This window comes from Microtus ochrogaster, chromosome 6, assembly GCF_000317375.1.
Source record: "Microtus ochrogaster isolate Prairie Vole_2 chromosome 6, MicOch1.0, whole genome shotgun sequence".
Classification (NCBI taxonomy): Eukaryota; Metazoa; Chordata; class Mammalia; order Rodentia; family Cricetidae; genus Microtus; species Microtus ochrogaster.
In genome coordinates this window covers 44,708,514-44,723,769 of record NC_022013.1, presented here as the reverse complement: position 1 = coordinate 44,723,769, position 15,256 = coordinate 44,708,514, and the positions used below count along the sequence as shown (strand labels likewise).

The window sequence follows — 15,256 nt, the reverse complement described above, 5'->3', positions numbered from 1 at the left end:
CTTGTAGACCAGGCTGGCCTCGAACTCCCAGAGATCCGCCTGCCTCTGCCTCCCGAGTGCTGGGAGTAAAGGCGTGTGCCACCACCGCCCGGCTCAGAGTTTCCCTTTCTGAAGGGGCAGACGAAAATGACATAGCATGGCCTTCGCTATGGTTTGACCACTGATGACATAGAGTGTGATTATAACCACCGCAGCCAAGCGTTGAGAAGCAACCACCAAATGTCCAACATTATTTTGAACCCTTTAACATTTTGTCTTGGTAATGTCTCTATTTTAGAGGTGGATAAACTGAAATGAAGGCTCACTTGATTTAGGAGGGCCAGGCAGTTGACAGTAATAAAGCTCACACTTCAAACTATGTTAGACACTCCGTCGCACTACAAGATAAGTTTAGTTAGTGCATAGACACATGCTTGGATAGTGGAGCAATTATTCTACTATCAGAAAAGAAAATGATTAGTAGACCAAACTGATGATTGTGCCAGTTGTTAATAGCTTAGAACTATGCTATATTTAAAAAGTAAATTAATTAAGTGTATACTTTTATAGCCAGTAACCATATATACTAAGTCTTACAGAAAATGAATAATTCTATAGATATCGATGCCACACAATACACATATGTATATATAGTATTTAGATATAGTAAACAATTATTTACTTTTGAAGATGGCCCTGTCAGAGGCTCTTGTTCATTTCATCCTGTTCAATAGAGGAGGCGGCTGAAGCAAAGAAGGTGAAAAGGTATGCCCAAAGGTCACCTGGGCCGGAAGTCAGCAAGGAAGAGTCAGGAGGGCTGGTTGACGGTAGAGCCTGTCTGTTCTAGTTCCAAGAGACAGCGTGCACAAAATTGGCCTTCCGACAGTGAAGCAGTACAAATAAAGGGGTTGGTAGGTTAGATAGGTGGGTGTGTAGGTTTAGGATTTTTTTTGAAAAACCAATTCACTGGTATTCCACACTGACTTATAACAGTCACTGGTGGCCATACCAGGATGTATAGTAGTAAGACATGGCATAAGTTTGGGCATTGTTTGATGACGTCATCCTAGATTTCCAACTCTCATCCCTAGAGGTTCTATTAGGAGCCCTTGGGTGGAGCCTTTATAATCTCTTTCTAAAACATGTTTTCCATTCTTCTGTAAAAATCTGAAAACCAGTGAGCTAAGTCAGTAATTCTTGACCTGAAACACCTAGAGAGTTTGGGGGCTTGGGGTTTTTGGTTTTGTTTTCATAAGAGTTGTTGGCCAGATTGCTTGGCAGACAAATTAAAAGAGATTCTGTAAACCCGGGCATCCATTACTACAGTGTTTTCTAGATGCTTTGATAATTGCAACTGGCTTTATAACCCTGCATACAATCGCCTTAAATCATGCCTAGCTCTGATTCTTGTTGTTGTGTTACTGTGAGGTTTCAGACACCGCTTATTTAGCCCCATGGGAGGACTATCACATAAGTTCATTACTACAAAGATTCTTCTCTCACTGAGCCCCACTAGCAGAAGGAGGCACTAGTCCCCATAATTTAGCACATTCTATTTCTTACATCTAGAGTTTGACCCTTATTTGTACAATAGTATTCATACTAAAGGCTTGCTTAAGATACCAGACCTGAAGTTTGTATCCCCTGCTTATCTGGTCTTAGTTTACCTAATCCACAGGGTACCTTCCTTCTAAGGTGTCTTCCACATGTGGCGGTCACTCAGCTCTACAGTTATTTTCGTGGATTTGTTTAGCTGCTTTCCTGAGTCTGTATTCTAGTCTGTCAGTCGGCCCTAGCCGTATCGAAGCCATCACCCAAAGGCTGATCCTACCAGGGGGAGACAATGCTGACACAAAGCCAATTTTTCAGTCACTTGTTCAGTCAGGTGTGCTTTTCAGCTGGTAACCAAGCTTGTCAGCTTTCTTATCTACCAGCAGTTTTGATCCCAGCTGTTCTTGCAGGAAGTCGTCTTACACTGTACCACCCATCCTTCCTGCCCTTTGCACCCCTGTGATTTTAAATCACATCCTGATTGTAATTGAATCTCTTCTAAGTAACAACGTCCATGGCTATGACTGGCTAGCTTCCCCCTGCAAGACCTCCCAGTACATAGGAACAGCTCCCTTTCTTCCCTGTGAACACCAACAGCTGATGAGCCTGAGCATCTGAGGTGACTGTCCATCCGGCCAGAAGAGCACCCTCTCGTTAGCACACTGTTCCCTGGCGTGCCCTGGTTCCCTTCTCTCCACTGCAAGTCCATCAAGGGATGGAAGCCCAACTCATCTGAATCAGGTGTGAGACTCACATCAAAGGAAGGCCCTTGTGAGCAGAAGGAGAACTAATTGTGTCACGACTTCATCTGTATCTGTGTCTTGTCTCCATCAAGTCTCCTTTTCCTTTCTGACGCTAAAGTCGATGCTAATAGTAAGATGTAATATCAAGGATAAGGGATCATAGTAGTTCAAATTTATGTTGCAATGTTTCAAGCCATTTTTCTCTACATTATTATAGCGGCCAGTCATAATCCTTGATAATCAGATAGGGAGATATCAATCCCACTCTGTGGTTCTGTTACTAAGGCCCATGGATGCTCAAATGATTTGCATAGTTCCAATTTGGGGTGGAATAATAATCCTTACAGTAGAATGAAGAGCTCTGAAAGGAAGGTTACTAGAGAATCTGGTCACTCATTCATAAGTTTGTCCATCCAGCAAATATTTCCTGAGAACCTAATAGGTACCAGACATCATCCCTGTGTACTAAGAATACAATTAAAAGTGAGTCAAAATTCTGCTCTTCATGGAGTTTATCTTCTAGGAGGAAAGGGCCGATAAAACCCCAAAATTAATACATAGCACAGCAGCAACTCTTGGGCAATGGTGTGGGGGATAGATGATAGATAAATACATAAATCAATGAGTCACACCAAAGCCTAGTGGAGATGGTGCACGCCTTTAATCCCAGCACTCGGGAGGCAGAGGCAAGTCTACAGAGCGAATTCCAGGAGGATTGCCAGGGCTACATGGAAGAAATCCTGTCTCAAAGGAAAAAAAAAGAGTCAAGCCAATTTGACTTTTTTTAATCATGAGTTTTTACACCTCAAATGCATGTCCTTTTAAGGAAATGAGTTTTATTGAAAGAGAAGGCATGTTGCAGATACCAGCATTGCAGAGCACTGTTCTGAATGGGTGACTTACCAAGAGGCTTTTGCTGGCTTTTGCTTCATCTAACCTCTAAGAGGTACAGGAAAAAGGCTATATCGCAAGTATCCCAAAAGACAGGAAACATTAATAATAAGTTTCTCAGGTTCCCCAGGTAAGGATCCCCATCCTGACTAAGAGCATCTTTTGATGTGCAGCTGCCAAAGAGAGAGGAGAGATGTGCCCTCTTAGAACGGATGGCAAGGCTCCCATCTCCTTGGAGAAGCACTATTGTATCACAAAACTGTTACAATTAGAGGACCATCATTCGCAAACTGCTCTATCCATTTGCTGAAAATTGCTTAGAAGTGTAACATTTGATACTGTGGCTTTGGGGTGTCCCTCATTGTTTTTCAAATTAATACCTTGTCATTGTTTCAGCATGTGTTAAGCAATGTTACTAGCATCCCGGGGGCCAAGCATTGGCCCTTTGCTTGATAATTGTAAGCTTTGTATCAGGGGGGAAAAAAATATACAGTCCCACTGTTTCCAAACCTTCCTCATTTTCACCCTGGAAATTACACGGAAGTGTTAACTAACTTCAATTTGCAGGGCCTGACAGTCACGTCTTGTAGCGAAATGATACTTTGTGATCTAAGGTAAATCACAGTAATGAAAACTCATCTTTTTAGTTATTAGCAAACATACAACTCTACTGTAGAAATTTAAGAGGTGTATGGCAGCTCTCCTAATGACCCATATTACAGTGTTTTAATGGGTTTCTTTGGAGATAACTTTGATTTTTGACATCTCAAGCAGTGCACATTCTGTTTTGTTTTGGTTTGTATTTTGTATCTTATTTTTTTCCACAATAAATCATTTCCTAAGTACTGGATGAAGAACCTGCCTACCTTTCCAGAAAATATAATTAATTTTAAAACCAACCCCTTTTCTTTTTCTTCATTCATTCATTCATTCATTCATTTACTCATTCTTTAATTTTTCTTTTCTATCCCTAGAGTTCCAGGCTGCACTGGAAGTCAGGACAAATGACTTAGGGTCTTTTTCTTTTTTTTTTTTTAGGGTCTTTTTCTAAGTAAAATACACACAAATACTTACCAGATATTGCCAGACTGAACCCCCTTGAATTGAAGGGAATAGTCATTGAAATAGGATTCCTGAAGTACTTTCTTATTTTACTTTACAAAAGAGAAAGGAGAAAAATAGAAGAAAACAGGATATAGTGAGTTTTGGTTTTTGTTTATTTGTTTGTTGGTTGGTTTTTAACTGTGGTCTGAAGCAAAGCCAGAGAATGTCCCTGGGTGGTCTAGAATTTGTCCATCAACTAAGCATTCTAGGGGGAAATAGTGTAAAAGTCCCTATAAAATTCTATTCCTATCTTTTAAAAAGTGTAAGAGTCTAGCATCCGTTCCTTCTGGTCCAGAACTGAATATCATGACCATAAAAACAGAGCAAACAGGACATGGGCAGAGGAAAGGTAAACGGGTGGACAGTGCCCATCAAGGTCTGAAAGGTTCATCTTCATACTTTTCTGTTTCTTTGCAGAAACCTGGGATGGATGTGGCCGATGCCTACGTGACTTTCGTCCGCCACTCTCAGGATGTCCTACGTGATAAGGTCAATGAGGAGATGTATATAGAAAGGTTATTTGATGTAAGTAAATGCCTTCTCCTCCTTGCAGCCCAAGGAGGAGACCCTCCAAAATGTGACAGAATAGGAGACAGGAGGATAAGTCACATTTTGAAAAAAAAAAATGGATTGGTCCTGATTCAAAGAGAATCTCTTCCTCTCCCTCTACCTTAGGCTCTTAACTGTCGTGTCTGTTCTGAACCCACTCCTGGTGTGGCTGTGTCTGAGTCCCAGTCTGTGTGGTATGTGGACAGCACCCAGCCTCTCGGCAAGCAGGCATTTTCTGTACGGAGCTGGTGGGGCAGAGTCCTTGAACTGGCAAAGACCTTCTTCTGTCCCCATCTTCCTCCTTGCAACCCAGCCTCGAGTAAGGGACACAGTTCCCTTTGGGGAAGCTGAGGCCAGCACCCCCTGTCCTGGGGATAGTGCCTCCATGATCCTCCATTGTGAGTGTTGCCAAAGGCTTATATGTGAGTCACTTGCTCAGTTTCTTTTGTGATCCATAGTGCTTCCTGTCCATCCACCCACCTCAGCAGAAGTGGGTAAATCCAACAAAAGCCAAATACAGTGGGCTGCCACATCAACCCAAACCAAAACACAGAAAATGCAGGCTTCCGTGGGTGAGTGGCTCTCAGGAAGACTTCGTGCCATTGTAAAGTAAGACCCTGAAGTCAAAAGGCATCTGCCTCGGTCTCAAACTGTCTTTCTGTCTGTCTGAAGCCAAAGCAGATAGAATTAGGTCACGTACCCAGGTATACTGCTTCTAGTTTCCCCCAAGTCTCCCTGAGTAGACCCAGCCAGAGTGCCCTGGAGCTGGTGTCCTGGTCCCCGTGCCTCTCTGTCACTGTGCAGACTACTGCCCCGTGCAACGTGAGCTCCTCCTGTCCAGGTTGTTGTATTTTCAGTGCCAGCCGAACATTAATGTTTTGCTCAACTGTCGAACCCTTGTTTCTGTATTTTTCCTGTAATTGTGTTCACCAATTTACGCTGTGTTTTGTGTGTTTTTGTCCCGTAGCTAAATGAGCTCATTGTTGGCACTGCTTTCAGATGCTGCCGCTTCCGACTCCCGTGCTTTGTCTTCCAGCTTATTGGCTTTCCTAGTGTGTGCGAAAGGCTCCTTTTTCTCTCTCTCTCTTCCTTCCTCTTCCTTTTCCGATCACCTCTGTTTTCCGCTCCACACCCCTCTCTCCTGCGTCACCTTCTTTGGACAAAACCCTTGTTACTTTTTAATTCCCACCCGCCCGTCCTCTCTCCAATGAAAATGGAACTTATCTCTCATGTCAAATGTTTTATCACATTATATCAAGTGGCATGAATTGGAATCAAATAATCTTCCTGTGTACATCTTCTAGCATGACCCACATCCACCGAGAATGCCTCATACATGCATAAAGCTCACCAGTGGGGCCTCCCCCTCTCTGCATGCGTGCCTCTATGAAAGTCCTGAGCCCAGTTTGTCTGAGGCACTGTTGCCCATCCAATAGGCATTGAAAACAGACCTACAGCACCCTTGGGTCCGCCGAGGGGTGTGGATTCTGCCCATCTCCTCTGAATTCAGTTCCAAATGAGAAATTTTCAAGAAGCTTGTGGATTGCTCTTTTCAATGCCTAGGTTGCCTGGTTGTTTTTTTTTCCTTTGATCGGTATCTTCTGGTTTTAAGTTTTGTGGTGTGGTGTGGGGGGGGCGGATGTATGTGTTATGTGTTTGTGTGTGTGTGTGGTGTGTGTGTGGGTGTGTGTGTTATGTGTTTGTGTGTGTGGGTGTGTGTGTGTTTTTGTATGAATGTGTGTGCTGATAACCTACGATCCCCGAAATTTTAAAACATCTAGTACTGATGCTTAATCTGTGATTTAGCCTGTCTCTTTATTGACAAAGAATCTACCCTTCTCGCTTCTTTTTTTTTTTTAAATTAAGAATGCAAGAAGAAAATTTTGTTCGGAGGTATTCCTGTTAAAGGCTGGGAGGCAAATGGTCATTTGATTGGCTCTTTGTAAGGGAATCGCAACCAAATATTCACTTAGACGTTAAAAGGGAGCCTTGTCTGGCACCGGTGGGGGAAAACGGACTTGTCTAACTAAAACACAAGCACATTCCAGCCCTCTGTGCTTTAACATGAATCAGTCATTAAAAGAAATATTCCTAAGAATTCACTTTGCAAAAGCAAGTTCTGTCTCCGGGTATATGTCGGGGGGTGGGGGAGAGATCCTTTCAGAATTTCACAAGTACATCCAGCCCCTTGTAGTAGTCCACAAAGCCAGCGTCGGTGGCAGCAGTAAATCTCCGAGAAACCGCCCCCCACACACACAGTTTGGTTTCACATTGCCCCAATTTTCTTTCTCTCTCCTGCACTGTCTTAACTTTCCTCTTGCCATCATATGGTTTTACCATTCTAACCCTGAGAGCCGTTCTATACTCTTCACCCTAACCTCCTAGGGACCAAAAAAAAAAAATAAATCACCTTATAGGAGCTTGTTTAGACATGAGTTTCTTGGCCATTTACTTTCTTATTCCCCAAATAACCTGGTCCCCGAATTTACAAGATCTGTTGGTGCTAGGCAACCTAACGGATGTGGCACAAAAATAAATAAATAAGATTTTAAAAGTTATTGAATCTGTCACGGATTTAAAACATTTGTCATTTAAAAACCCAGAGCTTCTCAAAAGCTTCATTACCATGCAGCTTCAGTAATTTAATTCAGGACTTACTGTTTTTCTATAATCTAGGGGGAAATCATCAGATTACCAACATGTTTGATTATTTTTCGGCTTCTGTTTCCTCAAGCATGGTGTTTATTCCTTTGCGTTCATGTCCTGTAAAACTCCTGTGTCCAGAAAGCTAAACTGGCAGTATCAAGGCAGAAGGGTCCCGTGAATGCTGCCATTGCCCGGGTCCTCTTGCACTGAACTTGCTCTCTTATGAAGGGGGTCCTGGGCCAGCTTCCTAAACAATTGGCAGAAATCTATTGAGAAATACTTGTTGATCTGAGCGATTTCTCTTCCAAATTGTTGCATTTTGATAAATGGCAGAAATGAATAATAACAAATTAGCATTTTGAATGAAGATAAAAAACTATATATCTCTGAGATTGTTTGCTGTTTGGGGTTGTTGGTTCCGACTGCCGTGTCAGTCTCTGTTTTTCTGTCCCTGCTGGCATCTGTCATTTCAGAGGCATGTACTAAGAGTCCTTGTTGTTTTAACTGTGTTTCGAGCCTTAGCTTTATTTATCTGATAAATCCCTTGAGTTCTTGCCATTTTGTATTGTTTCTCTCCCTTGCTATTACTGCGTGTACTCTGGCAGGAAGGCTGGATGGCTTTCAGTATATGTTTGTCTGTAAGAATATTTTGGATCCTAGCTGGTCACTTAATGGCTTATTTTATGTTTTAACAAGGTCTCTATCCAGTGATTTCTGAGCTGTTTCTTTCTCTGCTGCATCACTGTGCTTTTGGCTGGGAGTGGGTGCTTGTGGGAGATTAGCAACATAGCAGTTAGGGCTCTATATTCGATTCTCTGCATTTTATATCTATTTTATTATGTGACTTAAAAACAGACTTTCCAAATTCATCTCCGCTGTTTATTTAAAATAAAAGCAGGCATTCTGTAGGTTTTTTGAAGAAATGCATTTCGACACAATATTGCCTACCAGGTATTTACTTTTTTTTCAATGAAACTCTCCCTGAGTATTAACATGTTTAGTTTATATAGTCTTTCTATAAAATACCAACAGTACTTCTTTAATAATATACCTTTAAAAGGGGCTGCATCCATCCAAATAATGGTCTGGTGAGAAAGGAACCCCTAAGCCATTCCCCATGGTAATTCAGAACACTTGTATCTGCTTCTCTTTTTTTGTTATTTTTCAGAGAAAAAAAAACTGAAGCACAATTATAATGTTTTCACTTGCTGAAAATAAGATTTTGATATTGAGAAACAAACTATCCAGACACTTAGATCAAGCAAATATCATAAATATATGTAATAATGAGTTTGTAGCATATCGGTGGGACTGAATTTTTAAAGGAAAACCACATCGCTCTAGGATTTGAGTAGAAGCTTTGCCTCCTTGTCAATTATCGATGCTTTATAAAAACCGTGGGTTGCAATAAACTCTGAAGGTAGCAGGTAAGCAAGGATGCTCAAGGAGAGAAAGCTGGAGAGAGCCTTCCCGTTGGAGTGTCCGTAAACCATGCAGATGGCTTTTCTTTTCCTCCGTCTCTGGTGATTAATTCAACATCTCCCTCAAAACAAAACAAACCCCCCCCAAAAAAAATGCTTTCCGAAATTAGACATCAGATCAGCGAGAGAAGCACCTAAGATTTCAAGGTCTAAACGAAAATTAATTTATTTCCTTTCCTCCTTGTACTTCTTGAAGACACAGACCGAGAAGAAAATCAGGATTAAAAGAGATGTGCTTAGGGGGAGTTCATCTGCTTAAACCTCACAGGCTCAGAGCGGAATGATTAAAAAAGCCATCTCAAACTTGGACGGAGTCCACACTGGCGGTAATGCCGCACCCGCTCCTGCTTTCTCCCACAGGTCCCGTGTCACCGCGAACCAGGCCGGGGGAACATTTGACTAGAGATGATACATGGATTATCTAGGTCAATTATACACTTAATCTGCCTTCTGGGGGATTAAGCATTTACAGAGAAGACTCCGCATTTGGCTTCTCGCTGGCAGTTTTCAGATCAGGAAAAGGCCCCTTACCACACAGCCTTGTAAGAGCTTAATCAGGCGGTGTGGACAGACTCAGAGGGATCTGCCGCCTGGCATCCTCTGCCTCGCACAGATTTCGATTTGCTGTTCCGTTCTCAAATCGAGTTATTTGTTCACTTTCTGTGGCAGTACAATAATTGGGTGTGAATATTTCCCTCTGACGCGGTAACTTAAAACATGAACCCTCTGCCTATTAAAGCATGCTTGGGGGATTTATATAGGAATCCATTGATGGCCTTGTTTTAATCGCCTTATTAAATTATAAGGGCCTGTATGTGTGAACAGACATCAATCAAAATAGGAACCCTGCCGCTCCAGGAAGTAAGGACTGAAGGCAGGCTACAACATTATGTTACTAAATCCATAAGGTATGCCACCAACTGCCAGATGAGGCAAACTGCTTCCAAACAGGCAGTGGGGAGAGACGATTGCATTCACCAGTTCAATGGGCTGCAGTTCTTAAGATCTGAATGGAGAAAAGCAAGGTGCGTGGCTTTCTAGACACCGAGAGGGGAAGTTCTCTCTGCTCTTAGCAACAGCCACCTTGGTGCACTGCACAGCACAGTGCCCGGAGACCCTGCCCCTGGCCCTTCAGACCTGATCTGCATGACTTTACACAAGGTCCTTAATCTCTCAGAGCCTTCCTCTAGGTAACAGGGGTGGTAAAAGCAGAACCTTCCTCGGGCACTGTTAGGCGCGAGAGATGCCAAGTCCCTGTGCAGCATCCGGATCTAAGGAAGCATTCGGTAAGTGTTAGCTACCACCCTCCTTATTTTCATCTCCAACACTGAAATGGAAACGCGTTCCTTGGCTGGTCTGTCTTGCTAAACAAAACTCCGTACCTGTTCTGAGGTGTGTAGGCGCCTCTCTGCTGCTTAAGATGTTAACCAGAAGCTCGCTTGTACTCCTTGCTGTAGAGTAGCCTGGTTATTCTTACTTTTTCTAAAACGTATTTCAGAAGCAGGCAGCATAATTGTTGATAATCAAAAACGGTGCTCAGAAGTTATCCAGAGTGGGCTAGCGGCCTTGGGCTTCCCTCTGTAAGCTCAGCAGCCACCTCTGTAAACAAATGGGCTTCTTACCGTTATAGCTGTTAAAGATTCAGTTCTTAGTGCCTGGCTTTGAGGTAGAGCCTTTTCACGTGTTGGGGAAGTGCTCCACTACTGAGCTGCATCCCCAGTTTTGAGTAAACTTCCTCACCAGAAGTAAGCTGGGGTTAACCCATCAGCAAAACCAGGGTAAAAGCAGCAGCGCAGAACTGGCCTTCCGGCCTTCCAGCCTTCTGGAAGGTCGTTTTAGCAGAGAAGTAAGAAGAGGAAGAAGCAATGGGTGCCTAATTGTTAATGCAGTATGTAGAAACAGTAAACATTGAGAAAACATGGCTAAGCCAATCTAGGACCCTTGAGATGTGATGTTCCCAAAAACCAGGGATGGCCAACTGAATATTCCTTCTTTCCATTTCTTTCCTGATTACAATCACTGTGTGCATTTTCCCAAAAGAAATAAGCAAAGCTCGCTGTGTTTCAGTTCAAGATCTCTGAGTTCCATGCCAGTAAGTGTTCACCTGATATGTTGTCTGTGTGCATCATCCCTCTAATACTCTTTGTAAGAAGTTTGCGCGCACCGGGACCCAGTGCCAAACAACATGTGCGGGCAAGGCTGTGTGTGATGTCACATGCGTCTCTTTTCAACCAGCACTGGCCCTCTTTCCACGCTCCTGACTTGGTAGAGGGACCACCGTGCCAATTGCTCTGCAGACTGGAGGAGTTTATTACCGTCTAAACATAGAACTGATTTGTTGAAGGGGGAAAATCAAGCTGAATTCAACCAAGTAGTTCTCTTAAACATAATTAGTAACTTAGCAGAAACCAGGTTTTTTTTTTTTTTTAAAGCTGTTCTCTGCATAGGAGAGAGTCTCTGAAGCTAGCTTTAAAGGAAGAGGAGCAGGCACAAAGGCCATGGCACAAGCCAACCAGGTACTGAGCACAGGGCTGGTTTTATAGAACACATGCCAACATTTGAACTGGATGAAGGAATCTGAGGACATGGCCTGGTAGTGAGGGGATGAGTCTGTGTTGTGCACACACGTGCAGAGGCCGGAGGTTGTTATCTGATGTCTCCCTCAATGGCTCGCCTCCTAGTCTCTAGGACATAGTCTCTGCTCATCCTGCAGCAGTCCAGTTCAGCTAGTCTGCCAGCATTTGAGCCTTAGGGATTCTCCCTTCTGCCTCCCAACCTTTGGAATCACAGGCACAAATCTCTTGCACCATAGGCAGCTTTTAATGTGGCTGCGAACTCACTTGCATAATGGCAAGCACTTTGACAACTGAGCCCTCTCCCTGTCCCCTGGTCTGATACTTCTTAAGTCATTGTGACTACCTCCAAGAAGTACGGGACTTGTGAATTTGATCTAGATAAGTCTATGCCATTAGGAAGGTTTCTTAGTTAATTCTCAGAATTTCTCTGAGGTTGTCAGTCTGAAACGAAGCCACCTTGTCAGCCTGATGGTGTGCTTTTCCATATTTTTCAGGTCACGTTTAATTTGAACTGTGATCTTATCTCTTTTATTCTCAATCACAAGGCAAAAGACTACGTACACCCCACCCATCTGCTAGGCCACCCTTTATATCCTGTGTGATTATATGTGACCGAACTGGAAAATTGATCCATGACCCAGCCAAGGAAGGAGACAGTTGACTCTTCCACTTTCTGTACCTGGCTTTGAGCCCCAGAGTCCTGGCATTTACAACATGACCTGGGCCATGCATTAGGGACTTGGAAGAGACACATTTTCCAGGAAGGATACAGGCATTGGCAGAGGATAGGGAATGAGAAGTTGCACACACCTCTCTCCTTGATTCGTAATTGATTTTACCTGTTACTCAAAACATACAACAGGTGTGTTGTATGTGAATATATGTGAATATACATGTAATATATACTATATAAAAAATAGAATGTGTGCATATGTATATACATATTGTATATATGTGTCTTTAAGGAAGGTGAGTTATCATAGCTAAAAGACATGTACTAAGCATACATATTTAAATTTTAAAAAACTCAGTTCATCTTCAAAAAGTCTATGTTCACAACCACTCACAGCCTCAGTGACTTCAAGCTCTCTTTACGTCCCATTGTGTACATCAGCTTTGCACAAATTTTCTTGTATTTACTGCCCTTCTTGCAATACATGTAGTTTTAACCAGATCGTTAGCCAATGCAATAAACCTCTACTGGTAGACGGGTCTCTTTTTTTTCAACAATGATAGACATAAACTCTACTAAGATGAGAGGGAAAGGAAAAAGTAGGAAGATGCTTCTGATCCCTCTAGTCCCCTGCTGCAATTAATCTCATATGCAAATATAAGTTCTCTTTTACTCTGTGACCTCCACAATACCCAATAACAATAAAATAAACGTCACTGATTGCTTTGAAATTGGAGTCATAGGTATAGAAAGTTATTTGTCGGTGCTGGACAGAGCCTAGGGCCTTGTGTATGTGTGGGGGAGGGGTACTTTACCCCTAAGTACACCCTACCCCTTAAAACATATCTCTATCTCAAGTGGACATGGCATTCTTCTCTCCTTGCTGGGTGGTTGGGGTATCAGCAGGCTTGTCCATAGAAAAGATAAGGGGCACCAGCAGATCCAGATCAGTTATATAAGATGGGAGATTTTCTCCAAAAGGAATTATTTTCTTTGCTAGCATCCTGGCAGATGTCCATTTCAGTACCATGTCTTGAAATGGGTCTTCTAGATACTTCTTCAGCTACTTCCTTCAAAGGCCATCATCATTTGAAATAAATCTTATTTACTGTAGCACAAAACCAGTCTTCAATTTTCTCTGGAGCCCGTGTGGTACAAAGAGTTTAGCTGGTTGTCTTTGCGAGAACAGCTTTCTCGATTCCAGGAGACATTTGGTGAAGACAGTTAATTTGTTTTCTTCTCCAGAGGAGAATGTTCCATTAATCATCCTAAGAAGCCAGGCTGATTGCTCTGTTACATTAAGGTCACAATATCCGTGTTAACATGACCTGCATGATACTTTTGTGTCTTAGAAAAGGTTTCTCTCATTTTCTTATGGCAAACTTGTGGCATGGAAGCTGGAAGTTATATTCCTAGGCATGCTACTCATGCTCAAGTGTGCACGTACACACACACACACACACACACACACACACACACACACACATATGCACGCACGCACACAAGGATACAGAGTAGTCAAGGCACATTCTGTAGAAGTAGAAAAGATATACTAAATTAATATTTCTCACTGATTTGTTTTTCTCCCTGCCAGGCTCAGTAGAGGTTAAGGCTACTGTTTCAGGGTTTTACTATCTCTTAGCCTCATTGCTCAAGGTTTGTTGTATTATTCTTTATTTGCTTGAGGGTTGTTTGGGGTCTCCCTCTATTGCCCTGGCTTGCTGGGAACTTACCTAGACCAGAATGGCCTCTTAAGTTTCAGTAATTTGTCTGCCTTTGCCTTCTAAGTTCCAGGATTGTAGACCACAGGTGTGAGCCACCACATCTTTTGTCCCTAATGATAGAATCTAATACATCATCTCTAGGCTCCTGGCACTCAGAGTACAGTCAGTGATCCCCCAGTGTCAGAATCACGAGGATGTTGTAGAAGCTGCATGAGAACAGCCGCACTCAACCAGGGTCCTCTGACTTATCAAATACAAACCAAAGCTCAGAAGCTAGTGAGTAAACCCAGTGTTTTTCAAACATACTTTCCCTCACCACAGAGGAAGAAGGAAATTTTACATCAGTAGTAAAGTATTCACGGAGCATGCTTGAATCTCACACACACAACGCAAAAAAAAAAAAAAAAAAAATTAAGGAACAAATGTAACTTTGTAGGCTAATGCAAGGAGCATTAAGGACCGGGGACACACACACACATGCATGCACACACTTCGTAGACCAATGTTTATCTTCACTGCATGAGATGCCTCTGGTATGTTCTGTTCCATGGTTCAAAAATCTTGGTGGTAAAAAAATTTCCCCTGAACAGGTTTCAGCCCTCAGTTTCTAGCACATTATTTAAAGCAAGGTCCTCGTACTTGACCAGATTGACATTGTGAGCCGTGTAATTCTTGGTTTGGGGAGATAGTCTATGTTCTAAAGGGTGGAGTCACATTCCTGACTCCTGCCTGAGATGCCAGCAGCAACCACCATTCCCCAAATTATAGCAACAGATGGCTCCAGGTAGGACCAAATATCCCCTGTGGGTAAAATCATCCCTGTTTGTGAGCCCTGATCTGGAAGGGAAGAGGCCGCTGCAGAATAACTTCTCAGAAGAAGGTCTGTCTTCCTCCCTTGGTGGGCATTGTGAATTCCTCTGTGAGTCCACTATCACATATGAATTGATGAGGAGACCAGGGATGAACTAAATTCTTGTTAGAAACTTAAGAAGTCCATTGTGCACCCAGGAGTTAGCTCAAGAGTCTGTGCTGGGGGACTTGGAGTAGTGTTGGGAAGAGCTTGGGAACTAGCTCAGACCCTGTGCCTCTCTCACTCGCTCACTCTCTCTAGAACTGTCTAAAATGGTTTTGCCCAATGGCTTCTCTTTCCTTTTTGAAATTATATAGGGACCTTGACTAGAAAGGGATAAAGAAAGAAAGATAAGAAACATGGTGGGGTGAGATGGGGTGGCACAAGACTTTATTCCCAGCACTTAAGAGGCAGAGGAGTCAGATCTCTGTGTTCAAAGCCAGCCTGGTCTACAGAGCAAGTTCCAGGGCAGCCAGGGCTACACAGAGA

The 15,256-nt window shown here is 42.8% G+C and overlaps 1 protein-coding gene across 1 annotated transcript in view; it reads left to right on the top strand.

Moving 5' to 3' along the window:
* Cadps (calcium dependent secretion activator) overlaps window positions 1–15,256 on the top strand; it is a 445,453-nt gene that overhangs the window by 400,391 nt on the left and 29,806 nt on the right. Inside the window, 1 exon segment of the mRNA XM_026779941.1 lies at window positions 4,686–4,793. Coding sequence (XP_026635742.1) covers window positions 4,686–4,793 — 108 coding nt within the window.